Source organism: Hyalella azteca, unplaced genomic scaffold, assembly GCF_000764305.2.
Source record: "Hyalella azteca isolate HAZT.00-mixed unplaced genomic scaffold, Hazt_2.0.2 contig15067, whole genome shotgun sequence".
NCBI classification, from domain to species: domain Eukaryota; kingdom Metazoa; phylum Arthropoda; class Malacostraca; order Amphipoda; family Hyalellidae; genus Hyalella; species Hyalella azteca.
The window spans coordinates 50-17,827 of record NW_025944932.1 but is presented as its reverse complement, the minus strand read 5'-3'; the positions used below and the strand labels follow the sequence as shown (position 1 = coordinate 17,827).

Sequence of the window (17,778 nt, the reverse complement as noted above, 5' to 3'; positions counted from 1 at the left end):
GCTCTGCCTTCAGTACGATGGCGTTCTTTCTAGTACGATTGTACTTCTTCTGGTACGTAATCGTGCCCAGACCCTCTCTGGGTTTGTGAATCAATGCGTCACGATATGAATGGAACCCTTTAAATTTGGGGTAATATTCATAAATCACTATTAAATAATTGTTTGTGTTGTCTTTGCACAATGTAATTACCTGTTAATATTATAAAATATTAAAATTCCATCGTTTGTGCTTTTAAATTCTATGTAACGTTAGAGTTATGTCCTTCTCTGGTCGATAGTCGCCTCGCGCACGTCGGTGAGGAAGGAGTGTGAGTGCTGCGTTCCTGAACTTCTCTCCTAATCGGTCGTAGTGCTGGCATTACATTCATTGTTTTAGAAGCGCAGTGCTTTGGATCATGGATAAATATGTGGAATAATGGTACGGTTGTTAAAGATTGTGATGCAGCGCGGTGAACCTAAGCAGGGTGAGGTCGAATACGCGAGAAACGCTGTGCTGCCCGCGGGACACGAGTCCTCTGCCCCGAAATTTGACAATCGCTGGGCACATCGGCGTTCTTGAAGGACGCCCTTCATTCATCATGAACGCGACGTCATTCACCGTGAACGCGACGTCATTTACCGTGAACGCGACGTCAGAAACCTTGGCGAGCTGGCAGTACAAGTGAAAACAAATAATATATGCATATTTGCCGTGCTGTTATTAAAGTGACGTAACAACTAAAGATTACCCGTCGCGCACGCAGTGTATAAAAACAATCAATTTATATCCTTGCCGGGCAGAATAGAATGCAGTAGTAATAAATGAACAATTGCACGTAGCGTATTGTATCTAATAATATAAAAACAGATTTTACTTTTATATAGAGTTGAAATTTTGGAACTGATAGGCAGTTCCCAAGCTAGATTGATATTCAATATATAAACCACTATTTCCGAAATTTCACCCTGACCCTTGGCCTTACCCTTGACATTAATTTACAGTCATTGCCCCGGCAATGACTGCAATGAAAGCAAGTCATCTGTACCCACTAAAAATCCAGCTGCGGAGGGAAAACAACTTGGGAACACCCATCAAATTGTAAACATTGCTGTTCAATCAATGTCATGCGGTGTAAAGCATGAAATGGGTCATAAAATGTGACCCGTGGGGAAGAAATAGCACTACGGGAATAAATTAATATATTTATCAAACTTCGATAGGAAACAACGATGTAACATATGAAACGTATCGTGTATTATCTTCCTCTTCCCGATTTCTAACCGGCAATACATTTTCGAATTACCGCGGCTTTATTTTAGCCATTAAAACGGGTAGCCATAGATGCAATACCAATATTTATCAATGTTCTCACGAAGTCCCGGCGTGTGTTCTTTGCCTGACAGCTTCAATATATCGAGAAGAGTTTGTATGGATTTGTATTTTTAGCTCGCGCGCGTGTTTACCACCCGTCGCATTGTACAAAGGAAAGCCGTTCATGTCCATCGCCACACAACACCGCCTTTAGGCCGACGAATATTGACCTGCGTCTGTCTGTATTATGGACTGTAGGGAGCCGCTGCGCTTCACGCTACAGTGGCAGTCCTAACAGATTACCGTCACGGATTGTTGCTCTTTACTTTGTACTGCTGTTTCATACAAGATTCCTGACGTACGCGGAGTGCTTCACTTCACATTATGCCGGTTGTTTTGTGCAAGATTACTGACATAGATGTGTATAAGAGACAGGAGTGATCNTTTCATACAAGATTCCTGACGTACGCGGATTGTTGCGCATTACTTTGTACTGCTGTTTCATACAAGATTCCTGACGTACGCGGATTGCTGCTCTTTACTTTGTACTGCTGTTTCATACAAGATTCCTGACGTACGCGGAGTGCTGCTCTTCATTTTATGCTAGTTGTTTTGTGTAAGATTACAGACATGGATTGCTGCGCATCACCTTATAGTAGCAGTTTTATGTAGGATTCTACACGTGGATTAATTGCTGCGTTTTACTGTATACTTACTGGTTCACGTGTTAACCTCATGGGTCACTGCGCTTCACCTTACAGTGGTTTAATGCAAGATTCCTGACATGGTTTGCTGCGATTAATTTTATACAGGCAGTTTTGCAGGATAATCTTATGGATCCTTGCGCTTCGTTTCAGTGGGTCGGTTGCTACGCGTTGCAGCGAGTAGAATTCCAGATAATTCTGGAATTCTACTCCAGATAATAGAATTCTGAAATGTTATATGTGCTATTATTTTTAAGTTTGTTCAGTTTCCGGAACGTTCAATAATTTACGTTTGATGTTGGATTGGTCACTTGCATCTGAACTCACGACCGATAGTATCTCTGGAATTGTTTGCAGCCAGACAAGACGAGGTTTTGTTTATATATCGCTTCGGGTTGCTTAGCTGCATGACTTGAGAGAGTTTTTCTTGATCGCTACTAATGATCTTATTTTTGAGTGTACGCGAATTTTTCCTCGTATATGTTTGAAGGGTTTGCAAAATGGGGATTTTTTGGCATTGAACTGCCTCGTACGTGAGCGCGTGTGCCTTATTGAAATTAAAAAAAAAGTAGCATTTATTTAACGAAAAATAAGGCTACCGCATTTTCTCATCATTCGTGCATATTTCAGTAAAAACTTTCATGTATTTTGATTCCAAGGGCGTTTCAATGAAATATTTGATTGATTGTCAACACAACGGTCATTAAGAGGCTGTTATTTCTATTGATTCTCTATTAATTAATTTGTAATTATGTTCACTTACATAATTTTAGCTCATAATAATTTGAAACATTGATAGCTTCGAGCAAACTTTGTTTGTCTTTTTTTCTAATTCTGATGAAAGTCAAGGCAAGATTTGCGTTAGATGGAGTTTGGTTAAACTTTAATGCGCCTGCTGAAAAGGATTAGAAACTTTAAGTATCTTCATAAGTTGTTTGCTCAAAAACATGACGGGCAGCATATATCATATATATCAACGTGATATTAAGGATTTAACTTTCTCGATTAATTAAATGCAATTGAAATTTTCTCGTAAAGGAAACGTGGTAAAAAGACCTCGACTGCTACTTCACATTGCCTAAACGTAAAGAGCGAAGATGAATTTAATCGTTTTCTATATTATACTTTGATGTTTCTTCGTGAAGTAGAAAAACCTTTGATGTTTAATATTCCTCGGCGTCACCTTCTTTGATATATACATATAAATTAAAGGTGAATGTTTAATATACACTTCAACTGATATTTATTTTTGGTAATTAATGAGTCCTTTGATGAGTTCCTTTTGAGTGGGTGATAATTAATCACTATATGGAAATTTTATCCCATTTTGCATACTCAAAAAGACTTGTTTGACTGGCTAGCAATGAGAAGCTGCTGTCAAACTCTGTAAAATGTCTCCGAGTTATCAGATTAATGAGCTGCGAGTTGACGAACAAAGTTTAATAAGGAAAAAGAATGAGTTTCACATTTTTGTGACGTGTCTGTGTGTAAAATTTAAAGTGCGTATGTCGTTTAGAAAGATGATTGATTAGTATACAATTTTTGTGAATGATTTCATATTTCCGATTCAACGATCAGCAACGTAATACAATGACGATAACGAATGAAATTCACTGAATTGTGATATTTTACTTGATCGAAATGTAGTTTGGATTTGGCCCATGGACTTGAATATTATAATGTTGAAGTGAAGGTTATCACCGTCACGAGTTCCGGTTTGCTCTTCTTCCACATTCAGGCCTGATACCTGCACCGAGCGTTGCAAACATGGTGAGTGACAGGACTTTTGTTGTATGGTTAAAGATTATATCGTGAAATCTCAACCTTTTCTTACTAATAATAATTAAAACATGACGACAAAGAATATTTAGCTGGATTTTAGAAGTGTGTTAATACCTATAACGAGCTCAAATTTCGGAAAGTTTGATGGGATCTACACTATCAAAGTTTTGGCATTATAAAAATTTCACTTCACCAATTGACTGAACGGCATGAACGGCATTGATCAATTACGGTTACTGAAATATATATAACATTTTGCTCAGCAAGCTTAAAGTTAATTTTGATTCGGGTTCTTCAGGTGGGTCAAATTGACGCAGGTAGGATGTTTGTTGATGTTAGTGAGAGGTTTGTTGCTGTAGGTAGTAGGTTTGTTGATATGGGAGGATGGATGTTAATTTGTTCAAATGGTTAGGGTGTTTGCTGATATGGTTAGGATGTTTGTTGATATTGTTAGGGTGTTTGCTGATATGGTTAGGATGTTTGTTGATATGGTTAGGGTGTTTGCTGATATAAGTAAGAAGTTTGAAGTAATAGGATGAAGGTTTGATATTATGGGTAGGAGATTTTACTTAGAGATGCTAAATTTTGATGATTCATAGATGCGCTGAGCATTTACTCGCCCAACGCAGTGACTGTTGTTGAAATTTGATAAATTGGTCCACCCTGAAAACTTTCCATCTATTAAATAAATTCCATCTAAATAAATAAATAAATTTCATCTATTTAAATAAATTACTCGCTGACATGCCTTGCACATCCTTAATTGAAGCATAATTGTATGCAATTCAAGTTAGTGGTACGAGAGCTAGAAATTCAAACATATTTAGCACCATGAAATTTACTGCCTTGGATACAACCAATGCTGAACTACAGTATTTTAGATCAGTGGACTGCGATTGAAGAACGTTATTTTATTTCATTAAAAATTTGTAAAAGTAATTGCAAATTTTTACGACATGGCCGTTATACCTAAAAGTTGACAATTTTATAAAAATGTGCAGTTTTTCAGTGCTCGACGTCCATGACTTCAGTTCTCGCAGCTCCAGCTGCTCTTGTTTTCGACGATCATTTATTTCTGTTTGCTGTCAAGAACAGTCGAGTCTGCGGCTGCCACTACCTTAATGATGGCATCGCTGCTGCCGCTGCTGAACCGCTAGCCTCTATAGTCTATAGTCTATTGTGTATAGTCTATAGTCTATAGTCTATAGTCTATAGTCTATAGTCTATAATCTATAGTCTATAGTCTACATAGTCATTCAGATGGCAAAAGCCCCATGCACTTGCTTCCATGCTGCTGGCAACAGCTAAGGTACTCGCTGCAATGCCTCTTTTATTTGTGGCCAATGCTTGTGTTTTCCTTATTTATTAGGCAATAAACACGCACCATTAACAGTTGAAAATAAATATGCTTCGTTTACCCATGACATCAGAAGTGCATCGTTTAACCACTGACAGCAAAACACTTTTCTACCGCTGGCAAAGATCATACAACGGTTTACCACTGCCAACATCATTCACTGTTTTGCCTCTCTAAATTATCATGCATCTGTTTTACAGTAGCAACAACCATGAAACGTTTCACTATTGCAACAAGCACGCTCCGTTTACCCCTGAAAGAGGTGGTCACCTTACCAGGGGTAAACGAAGCACGAACTATTTAGTCACAGCCATAACATTACTGTTTACATAACCGACTGTTGAACATGCGCACATGTTTACGTTTAATTTATTTATTGATTGATAGTGAAAACGTGTTAATGTCTCCACGCATTGCGGTACTCCAGTGGCTTGGTATCAACATACGAGTTGAATCGAACGTTCGCTCTGAAGCTCATCTCGTCTGTCCGCGTTTTCTTGCCCACATAATGACATTAATTTTAAAGATTCCTCTCGGTGTATATTCATTCGTCTTTAAAAAACATTTTGTTTCAGCTTCCGGACGAAAAGTCATTATATCAGCTGGTATATAGAGACTATTTTATTTTAAATGTGTTAGAAGTTGTATAACAAGGGCAAAATGTTACATCTTACGGTTTAATTTGCTCATGGCTTGCAAGCATTAAAATTTGTTGTGGCAAATTGTGTGTATTAATTAACTAAAACTAAAAATAATTTATTAAGGTTTCGTCTTCCTGACGTTATTTCGTACAACCACCATAACGATCTTTACTTCATTTTATCGTTTCGTCTTCACGACAGAACATTAGTACATTTCAGTGCCGTTTTACCACAAACAATGTTTTTACGCAAATGTCCTTAAGTTTCGTATTTTGCGCTTGAGAAATTTCAACTGGAAGCACTTGCTGTGGACGTGCACTGAAATTTAAATTGAAGTGAAGAATGTCAAATTAATGCGAGAGGAATTTTGACGCGCGCCATTCTGTGTCGTGTAGCACGGATGGATTCAGAGTTTTTTTGTAGCTCTTGTGTTCCTCAGCAGCAATAAGGCTTTATGTTTTAATTACTTCTGAATTTTTTAGAAAAGACTCTACGATGAAAGTCACAAAGTCTCAAATGATGACAGTCGTATTCATACAGTCCTGTACACGCAGTCTTGTAAGCGCTTTTTTTACACACTTTCTTGTATACCGCGGCAATTCTAAACTCAGTTCTGTATACAGTAATCATTTTCCGCATGCCTTCGTGTATATACGCAACTGTTTCTTCATCTTCTGTATCACAGCTGAAATAAACTATTCATTGTGCCATAAAGCTGAGCGAATAATTGAACTTCGAGTTGATTTTCTATAGTCGTCTCGGTCAAGTTCAATTTTCAGTGTAAGAAGATTCAATAATGGATATGAATTTTCGGGAAGGCATGCAGCGTTTGTTTTGTCTGTGCCAATTACAAAAATTTTCGGGAAGGCATGCAGCGTTTGTTTTGTCTGTGCCAATTACACACCCGGGAAACAATTCCATCATATAAATTCATCACTCAACAATTTCATATAAAGGGTGTATGGGGTACATTTGAAGGGTGTATGGGGTGCATTTGAAGGGTACATTGAGTACATTTGAAGTGTGCATGGGGTACATTTGAAGGGTACATGGGGCACATTTGAAGGGTGCATGGGGTAAATTTGAAGGGTACATTGAGTACATTTGAAGGGTGCATATGGCACATTTGAAGGGTGCACGGGGTACATTTGAAGGGTGCATGGGGTACATTTGAAGGGTACATGTGGTACATTTGAAGGGTGCATGGGGTACATTTGAAGGGTGCATGGGGTACATTTGAAGGGTGCACGGGGTTTATTTGAAGGGTGCATGGGGTACATTTGAAGGGTGAATAGGGTACATGTGAAAGGAATGAGAGGCGAATTTGAAGGAGATAAGATCGTTTATAATTTTATCGTCCTTAAAGCTTTGTGAGTTTTTATACGCAAATTAAGCATGCCCAAGTTGAAAAGGGCTCAAGGTGCTGCAGGTTCGTTTGAATCGGTCGGTGCTAAGTTAATCTGCTGCTATTAATATCATTATTATGACTGTTATTAATATGATTATTATTATAGCCTATATCTTTGAATTCATCGATTTTTTAACATGCTTTCCAGGAACACATTGAATACGAAGCAACGTGCTGGTCATAAGAAAAGATCCTGTGCATATTTATTTAATGAATGTCGTATTAGGTGAACCCATTGCCCACACCAGCTACATATGGAGCATCGCGCCGGTCATAAGATAATATAGTGAACATAATGAAGAAATGCGATATTATGTGATCCCATTACCCACACCAGCTCCATGGAGCATCGCGCCGGTTATAAGATAATATAGTGAACATAATGAAGAAATGCGGTATTATGTGAACCCATTACCCGCACCAGCTTCATGGCGCTCACGTTAAAGATGGCACATTCTGTTCACGGTAGACGACGCTTGCATTCCACGAGCACCAGGCAGTGAGCGCTCGCCTTTAGTTCACGAAGGCGTTGTTTCGGGAGCATCGCTTCCGCTTCACGGCCGTGAGCACACAGCCTTTTATTTTAGCGGAATACATCCGAATTTAAAATATTTTCTGTCGAACAAGAATGAATCGTTAGAATTTCACTAGATTTTTGAATGCAATTTCATCGGCGTGGCAATCTCTGGATAAAGAAAAAAAATGACACGTAAAATTTCTTTAGCGAGCAATACAGTTTCTTATTTAGCGACTTATTCTATCTTTTTGTGAATTAAAGTAGAGGCAATATCAGCCAAACGATGTACCTTGATGTGTCCTGACATGCCACATGTTAATGTTGCACGTCTACTGCAGCAAGGGATTTTAGATGAAAAAATATCAACTGTGGAAGTTTTTTTTTTCGTTTGGAAGATATTCTTTCAAATGGAAGATCATGAAATGTCAGGAAAAAAAATTTTGATCGTGCTCGAGCGTCACAACGTACAATGCTAATGCTATTTCGGAACAATCGTTCGAAGTAAACATCATGGACGAAAAACGCTTCCATAATGTGTTTTTGAATTGAAATTATTCGTCACTTTGTCTTAGTCACAATTGGTCACTTATAATTTGAATGCTGACCCCCATGAGAAAGTTATTACAGTAAGTCATAACTTATTGAAAGTATTATACAACTTATAACACATTTTAAAAACTATATCTCTAAATACTGGCTAACCGAATGACCGTGCGTCGACAAGTTGAAATCAAAAGATTTCATAAGACGACTGACCACACGTTTACTGTGAAGCTTCAGAAGTAATGGCATTTGTTATACTAAAGAATGCGGTGTCACAGGCGGCAGACGAAATGAGCTTCTTAGCGAACGCTCGATTCAACTCATTCCGACCGGGGCTTATACAGGGTGCGGCGCGGGAACTTACTTATTTGAATTGCGCGCCACGTGGCGGCCATTAGTCCTTGGAAGGTGGCGCCATGCGCAATATGGTGCGCGGGCTATGAAGTTTTTCGTCCACTCAGTTCAGTTGCGACCATGCAGTGGTCGAGAGAGGAGCGCGCGTTCGCAGTCTCTGTGTACTNTAATTGAGCCTCGCAGCGCATCACCTGCGGCTTCTGCCTCGAGAAAGGGAAATGCTGAATTAGGCCGGGTTTGGGGTTCTCTTTAAACTTAACGAGCACTTTGGTTAAATGATTAATAAAAATTAGTGAATAAACAGGAGCGTTACCAGCGTAACGTGAGCACGCGGCCTACGTTACCAGCGTAACCAGGATAAAGAATATAAAACAGAATTTCATTGCCTATCATCAAATTGAGTTCTTTGATAGCAAGAAATTCGTAGCCATAAATTCAAACTAAATATCAGTCGACTATTGTTTGTGATGTTATAAAGACTCATTTTGTGATCAAATAATTTACACTGAATCGTCGATCCGAATTTAAGAAAATACGTTAATTTAAATTTCGATGCGAGCTAAACTGATCCAATTAAATTGTAATGAACGCGATCATTAATGCGGCAGGAAATCGGACTCGTGTTTTGATCGGAAGCGAAGTTGATACTCCAATTAGAGTGTTTACTCAGTGTAATGCCCACTCCTTTAATTTAAAATATACTGCCATAACTGCAGGCTCAGCGTGCAGGTGCAAGTGCACTGCCATAACTGCAGGCTTAGCATGCAGGTGCAAGTGCACTGCCATAACTGCAGGCTCAGCGTGCAGGTGCAAGTGCACTGCTATAACTGCAGGCTTAGCGTGCAGGTGCAAGTGCATTGCTATAACTGCAGGCTTAGCGTGCAGGTGCAAGTGCACTGCCATAACTGCAGGCTTAGCGTGCAGGTGCAAGTGCACTGCCATAACTGCAGGCATAACTGCAGTGTTTAGTGCATTAGTGCATATGATACAAATTGATACTCATATGTGCTTCCGGGTGCATTGCCAGTTAAAATATTTTCTTTTGCTGTGTTAGCACTTCGATGGAAAAATTTTCCATTTAATAAATTTTACAATTATAGTGAAACTTTAATGCTGCCTCCATTGCAAGGGTGCTTGAAACGTCGATTATTTGTTGATACAACAAGCTTGTTTCCATTAATTTGTGTGAATTTGAGAACCTTTCCCGTGCTCTGTGCATACAGACTTTTAAAATTTTAAGACTTTTGAAATTTATAGAGTGGATGAAAGTCAACCAAGTAACGAATAGAAATAAACAAGTGCTGGTTGATATTAACGATTAGACAAGACTCAGTTAGCGATCAGAAAAAAGAAAAAAAATTGTCCTAGAACTTTAAAATGATATTGCTGCATTCGGAACGTCATTAATGAATTAAAATTACTTCCTCAAGCCTGAATTTCAGTCCACTAACGTTATGTGAAGAATATTGTTCGACCCTTGAATCTAAATCAATAAATCCTCTGGCCATCTATCGTTCGTGTTTGAACAAGCTAATTCTGCCAACTTATATCAATATACTTGTAAAAAGCTGCTTTTCCTCTGATGGCTAAAAAATATAATTGATTCAAGTGAATTCAGTTATCATAAGCGCCTAAGCATTTTTCAACTTTAAAAATTCATTAAAGTGCATTTAAAGTGCATTCAGTTTCAGTACTGATGGTTCGAGATCTAATTAAATTCTTTATGTTTTTGAAGCCATCATTGAATACTTCAGTGATAGTATCCGATCCTAAGTAATTAATCCCTGAACTCCAAATAAACTACTCAGTAAAAGTATCTGATCCTAAATAATATGATAGATTCTCTCCTCGATTAATTTGATCGCATTTCTAATTAAAAATGGAGATGCTCCATGTTAGACGCTGCAGTTGCGTAATGAATGAGCAGAGCTTCTCTCATCTCCATGGTTGTATGAATAATAAGGCTGTTCATACGCAGTACTGCAGTAGCTCAGCATAGTTCATACGCAGTACTGCAGTAGCCTAGCATAGTTCATACGCAGTACTGCAGTAGCCTAGCATAGTTCATACGCAGTGCTGCAGTAGCCTAGCATAGTTCATACGCAGTGCTGCAGTAGCCTAGCATAGTTCATACGCAGTACTGCAGTAGCCTAGCATAGTTCATTCGCAGTACTGCAGTAGCCCAGCAAAGTTCATACGCAGTACTGCAGTAGCCCAGCAAAGTTCATACGCAGTACTGCAGTAGCCTAGCATAGTTCATACGCAGTACTGCAGTAGCCTAGCATAGTTCATACGCAGTACTACAGTAGCCTAGCATAGTTCATGCGCCGTGCTGCAGTAGCCTAGCATAGTTCATGCGCCGTGCTGCAGTAGCCTAGCATAGTTCAAACGCAGTGCTGCAGTAGCCTAGCATAGTTACTTTACAGTGCTGCAGTAGCGTAACATAGTTCGCGTGCAGTTCTGCAGTAGCCTAAATGTTATCTTTAGCCTCAGGGGATTCTCTTGTATAGCACTAACATGTCCCCAAAGCGCTAGTCATAAACGGGGGATAACAAAACTATATTTTTCCATAATACGTTTTGTTTACCTTCTCACAGTAATCATAACGTATTTTACCTTGAGGCAAAGCATAATGGTTCATAAACTTGTTTCTTCCAAAGTTCTATCCCTATTGCCTAGTGTAACTCGACCTGAATTCGTTTTAATGAGGATAATAAGCCCAGTGTGGATAACTTGACGACGAATAGAGCGTTCCAACTTGAACTTTTATTGTCTGATCATCTGGTCGTATCCTGCTATTATGGCTCTTAGAAAACTATGCGATGAATTGAGCGTTTCAATGTTAACTTTTATTGTTTGATCATCAAGTCATTGCCCTGCTATTATGGCTCTTATAAAACTTTACGATGAATTGAGCGTTTCAATGTTAACTTTTATTGTTTGATCATCGGGTCATTCTTCGGCTATTGCTGTAATCAGTAACTTCACGACGAATTGAACATCTCCATTCAAACTTTTATTGTCCGATCGTTTACTTTTTCAAACCAATGACCTTGAATTGGAGATCAATCAGAAAAGTGCTTTAGTGGCGTAGTAAAGCAGATCATGTATTCTGCTAATTTAATTTACTGCAAGCGAACCGACTTACGGAAGAGGAAATATTTCTCATATATATATGGAGAATAGCAGCTGTAATTCAAAGCATATGTGGCGTTAGAGAGAAGAGTTTATGAGCTCTATGGTTTGAAGGTATAATTAAACTACTACGTCGTAATAATCAGACTATTATTAAACTATTACGTTTCCTATATTTTTACTTCTTACGAGAATATTGGTTCTATTAATGCATGACATTACTCATACGAATAGGTTCAAATTTGTCATTACAGGGAAGTCGTTTCTTGGAAACTGTTACAATCCCTATTCTGTTGTCTTGTACAACTTCTCTTACATGTAAACACTACAGGTTTTTCTTCTGACCAAAATTTATGCGTGTATTTATGTCTAAGATATTTAGCATTGCTCTACTGTGTGCTGCCATGTAAAATAACCAGTTATATTTCTTTCTCAAATACTGTTAACTGCCTTTTCATGTATGTGCCAACAGAAGTATTCGCGTCCGACAACAGTCGATACCTTTATTTATTGCTTTGCATGTCTAAACTTCCATCGCATTGTCTAGAATAAGATAATTTTGGTGCAGTAAAAAATTCTTTTGCCCGTGTCCGCAGAAGGCTCCCTATACGACAACAACAACTACCACGAAGAGTGTCTTCGGTGCAACTCGTGTGGCATCAACCTGACGGGACCGAACCAGAAGCGGGCGCGTCGCTACAAAAACCACTTCTTGTGCGACCTGCACTTCGCCGATGTGGCCCTCATGGAGACCTCGGACTTCCTGCATCAGCTTCGGTCCTTCAAGCCCCAGAGTCTCGGATGCGCCGTCGCCAGAAGAAAGTCCTCCACGACCCTCATCTTCCCTCTGCCCCCGCAGGCCTGTGCCGGTGGGTGGAGCCCTGGGTCTTGCTGTTTGGAGGAATAGGATTAGCAAATTATTGGCTGTCATTGTATCATGCTGAGTTTAAATTTTTTCGTAATGTGTGAATTCATCATTGTTCGGTTAGCATATGTCAATTAGAATACGTATAATTCAAAAATTTTTCATCGCGGCTGACCTTTTGCTTTGATATTTTGTACAAAACGTTCTATTGGTATTTTAGCTTCTTCATATCCGTTACCCGCACACGGCGAGTATTTTTGATAAGATTCTCTTTTACAGGCACGTACATGTTTCTTGTTTCAAGACAACCTCTGCTTTTCGCGAACAAGTTCCGGTCATTTTACTTTCCAAGTCTATCCTGCTTCTTGTTTCAAAACGAGTTCTGCGTTTGGCGACCGAGTTCCCGTTTGTGTTCTGCGGTCCCGTTGTGCATTTGATAAATGTGTTCCTCATTTTGTGCTCTGCAGACGAGTTCTGCTCGGGCTACCCCCACAACCTGATCCCCACCCCGGGCTACTGGATTGAGTGTTCCGGCCATGCGCTGCCCGACGACACCATTTGGGACGAGTCCGAGCCCGAGAGTGGCGACTACGAGGTCGCGTCATGCCACTCCGACCAGCCCGACCATATGGACCAGAATGTCCAGGTCAGACATCTTTATTATTGATTGTCTTGACGAACATATGGACCAGAATGTCCAGGTCAGACACCTTTATTATTGATTGTCTTGACGAACATATATGGACCAGAATGCCCAGGTCAGACATCTTGGCTAGTGACAGCTTCGACGATCATATATTTCAGAAGATACACTTTGTACAAGTCAAACATTTCGATTAGAGATTGCCTTGACAGCCACAGGCACCAGATTGTTCTTCTGTTCAGATATCCATATCTTAATAAGTGTCTGTTTATTGATGATCACGTGTTCTAGAAGATACAGATCAGACATCTTGATTGAGTTTTTCATTATGGTCATATAGTATAAAGAGTGTCTTGTTCAGATACAGGGTGATTCACTGAAACTTCCTGATTTTAAATATCAATAAAAGAAAAACTAGTAAAGATATCATTACAATATAAATTTTATTGAAAAGGCCTCACCTGAATTTTTTTATAATTTAGTTTTAAAAATGCACCGCTCAAATGACGGCCTCCATTGTCAGTGAATGCATTCAGTTAATCAATTTTTTGAAGTTCCGTTCAACGCGTTAAAGCATATTGACGGGTATGTTGGCGATGGCTTGGCGTATGTTGTTCTTCAAATGAGGTAGGGTTCTTGGACAGTCATTGTTAACAACTGATTGAAGATAACCACATAAAAAATTATACGGAGCCAAATCGGGGGTTCGGGCGAGCTAGTAGAGTACGGAATGCTCATTGGGTAACGATAATGGAACGGCCATTGACAAAGTACGCCTCGACAGCAAATGCACGCTGCTCACTTGTCCAATGCATCGTGGCAACTGACTGATTAGGCGGGACACAAAACTTCATGACCTGGCATTTTGTATGAAATACTCTACGCCTTTTTCCCATAACATCTGTCAAATGTAGAAAATTTCCGTGAATCATCCTGTATTTATCGTGATTAGTGAAAGTTTCTTGACTGCCATGGGTAACTTTCATGTACAGATCGTTACCGATTACAGTTGAGATGCCTATTGAACTTTCCTAAGTTTATTTAGATTTAAAATAGTGATTATCGTCCCTATTTGGTTCCTAGTTTATATGTTTGAGTGCATTCACTAGCATCACTCACCACTGCCGCTGGCATAACCGAGAGACTTAATCATTAATTGATATATTACGGTCTTAATTAATAATCGATATCTTTATGTGTTCATATTAAGGTGCTAAACATTCTTCCCCTCGGGTATCAGTTAATCATTGATTCATTCAAGTTTTAATCATCGATTTTTTTCTGGCATTAATCATCGATCCCCTCAGATATTAATCATAATTATCAATCACCTCAGGTTTACCCCGGAGGTCAAGTCCCACTCATCAACGAGCCATCGAAACAAAAGACGTCGATCCAGGAGCAGTGGGAGCGCAACGGGCAGTTCGAGCTCACTAGCATTGAGCAGGAGACTTACGAGCGTTACTTCTACGGCAGTGAACATTGGAACTATTTTACCCAGGACGATGACTTAGGTCCTGTCATACTCTCCCTCAAGCAGGAGACCACCAACGGCAGGGACCAGTTTAGGTGAATAACGTCTGATGATCTTCAATATTATTCATGAGTATTTTGAATTTGCTCGATTTTTTAATTAAGAATATTTGTTATCACAGTATTGCGTTGATCATGCACATTGCCCATGGTACAGGCATTGAATTTCAACTCACACCTTAAAAGGAAATTTTTTTTAATTTTTTCATAATCAAAAGCTAGCTTGTGTAGCATGTAAAACAATCACATAAGTAGGTTCTTGAGTTTAAAACACTGCGGTGGTGGCGGTAACATCGATTGGCGGTTCTGCCAATTAATTTAATACACTCATGACCTTTAATACACTGCCGCAGGATCATGATACGCACAATCTCTTTAATACGCTAATGGCTTTAATACACGGCCGCAAGATCATTGTGCGTGCAATCTTTTAATTCGCTCATGACTTTGATACACTGCCGTGATGGCGGCAGCATCATAAAGTACACAATGTTATTAATACCGCCAAGACTTCAATACGCTGCTTTAGGATTATGGTGCACAAAAGTCTTTTATGCGTTCACTACTTCAATTCACTGCGGCAGAATCATGGTGTACCATCTTCTTAATACGTTCACGACTGCAATACACTGCAGCAGAATCATGGTTCTTAAAATATTTTTAATACGTTCACGACATTAATACACTGCTGCTGACTCATGGTGCACCATTTTTTAATACGTTCACGACATTAATACACTGCTTTAGGGTCATGGTGCTTAAAATCTTTTTAATACGTTCACGACATTAATACACTGCTTTAGGGTTATGGTGCTTAATATCTTTTTAATACGTTCACGACATTAACACACTGCGGTAGGATCATGATGCAAAATTTTTTTTATACGTTCACGACATTAATACACTGCGGCAGGATCATGATGCAAAATTTTTTTTATACGTTCACGACATTAATACACTGCGGCAGGATCATGATGCAACATTTTTTTAATACGTTCACGACATGAACACACTGCGTTAGGATCATGGTGCTTAAAATTTTTTTAATTCGTTCACGACATTAACACACTGCCGCAGAATCATAATGCACCATTTTTTTAATACGTTCTCGACATTAATACACTGCGGCAGGATCATGATGCAACATTTTTTTAATACGTTCACGACATTAATACACTGCGGCAGGATCATGGTTCGTGGCATTATTTTTGATACGTTCACGACTGCAATACACTGCCGCAGGATTATGGTGCAACGAATTTTTAATACGTTCACAACATTAATACACTGCCGCAGGATCATGATGCACCATCTTTTTAATACGTTCACGACATTAACATACTGCGGCAGGATCATGGTGCTTAAAATCTTTTTAATACGTTTACGACATTAATACACTGCGGCAGGATCATGGTTCGTGGCATCTCATACACGGTGCACGGTATGGTGCCGGCGTCGTGCGTGTTTGCGGACCGGTAACATAGACAAGAAAATAGAGCGTAAGTACTTACGTTCACTTGGCAAGTTTTGAAAGTATGGTCCCTCCAGCACATGAAGTATTGTGGAAAATCCTCAGCCATATCCCCTGGATCATCAGACAATACCACTGCAATACCACAATTCATGAGCGTGACAACGGTCATGTTGTAATATATAATATTAATGCAATGACGCAATTCATGAATACTATGTATTAAGATAAGATATTAAATGGAAAAAAACTTGTGCATATATTGAAGATTTCATGCATGTTGAAGTTTAGCCAGATATTTATTCAAAATAATTTTGATCACTTAAGCATAAGTTGAACATGTTTTGGTTCAACATTCGTGGAATCTAATATCATGAGTTCAAAATTAATGTGTTTGACAGGTCAAGCAATGAAGGTTTCTACCTAAATTTGCTGAACCTATGACGAGGTTTCAAAATTATAGCGACCAATATGTATATTTGAGATCAAAATTCAGCAAAAAAATCTGAGTATCCAACATGCTTTTTATAGGTTGAACAAGTACTATTATATGAGTAGAAATTCAAGGACTAAGGCTCAGAAATAAAATGCTATGAGCGTAAATTACGTTGGACCAAAAGCGGTTATATAATTAATTTTGAATTAAAATAAACATAATTGAGCCTTGCAGCGCATCACCTGCGGCTTCTGCCTCTAGGAAGGGAGATGCTGAATTAGGGGTTGGGGTTCTCTCCAAATTTAACGAGCACAGCAATTAAATGATTAATAATAATTAGTGAATAAACAGGAGCGTTACCAGCGTAACCAGCATAAAGAATATAAAAACAGAATTTCATTGCCTATCATCGAATTGAGTTCTTTGATAGCAAAAAATTCGTAGCCATGAATTCAGACTAAATATCCATCGATTATTGTTTGTGATTTGATAAAGACTCGTTTTGTTATCAGATAATTTATACTGAATCGTGATGATGATCACCACAACGTCACTCGACTGAGTGCCGCCCAGGCCCACCCCCCTCCGGAGCGCCGAGCCGGTCTTGCCACACTCTGATCAGTTGTTATCAATTTATTAACGACGTTTCGAATGTAACAACATTCATTTTCAAGTTACAGGAAGCATTGAATACAGAAATTTTGATGGAAATAAGTACATGTTACATGTAAATAGGATACAACAAGAAATTTTGGAACCGCGAAAATAATTTCGAAACAATCTCAAAGCTTAGAAAATCAGGTACATTTATTTATACATTTATTTGTACATATAAATGAATATGTATAAGGTAAATAATCGCAATTAATCGAACATGCGAATCGAAAAACATGAGTTTTGGAGCTTGTACTCACTTACATAGCCTGCATTTATTCCGCTGGGACTTGTCACACGTTGCGCCGAGACGACATGCCAGCGTCTGAGCTTGGTGAGCGTATGGTATGGTATGGCCTGACCAGCTGTTTATTTCAGGCGTCATTCGACCCTTATGTTTTTTGTTGAAAAAAAACCTAAAAAGGTTCTTAGCTATCGGCTGGA

General features: G+C 39.0%; 1 protein-coding gene across 1 annotated transcript in view; it reads left to right on the top strand.

Annotated features, from left to right (window-relative positions):
• Nucleotides 1–16,272, top strand: part of LOC108667481 (serine/arginine repetitive matrix protein 1-like) — a gene marked incomplete at its 3' end in the record, with an annotated part of 28,109 nt that extends 11,837 nt beyond the window's left edge. The window contains 4 exon segments of the mRNA XM_018154515.1: nucleotides 12,329–12,601; nucleotides 13,065–13,243; nucleotides 14,577–14,809; nucleotides 16,180–16,272. Coding sequence (XP_018010004.1) covers nucleotides 12,329–12,601; nucleotides 13,065–13,243; nucleotides 14,577–14,809; nucleotides 16,180–16,272 — 778 coding nt within the window.
• Nucleotides 16,273–17,778: the final 1,506 nt, after the last annotated feature.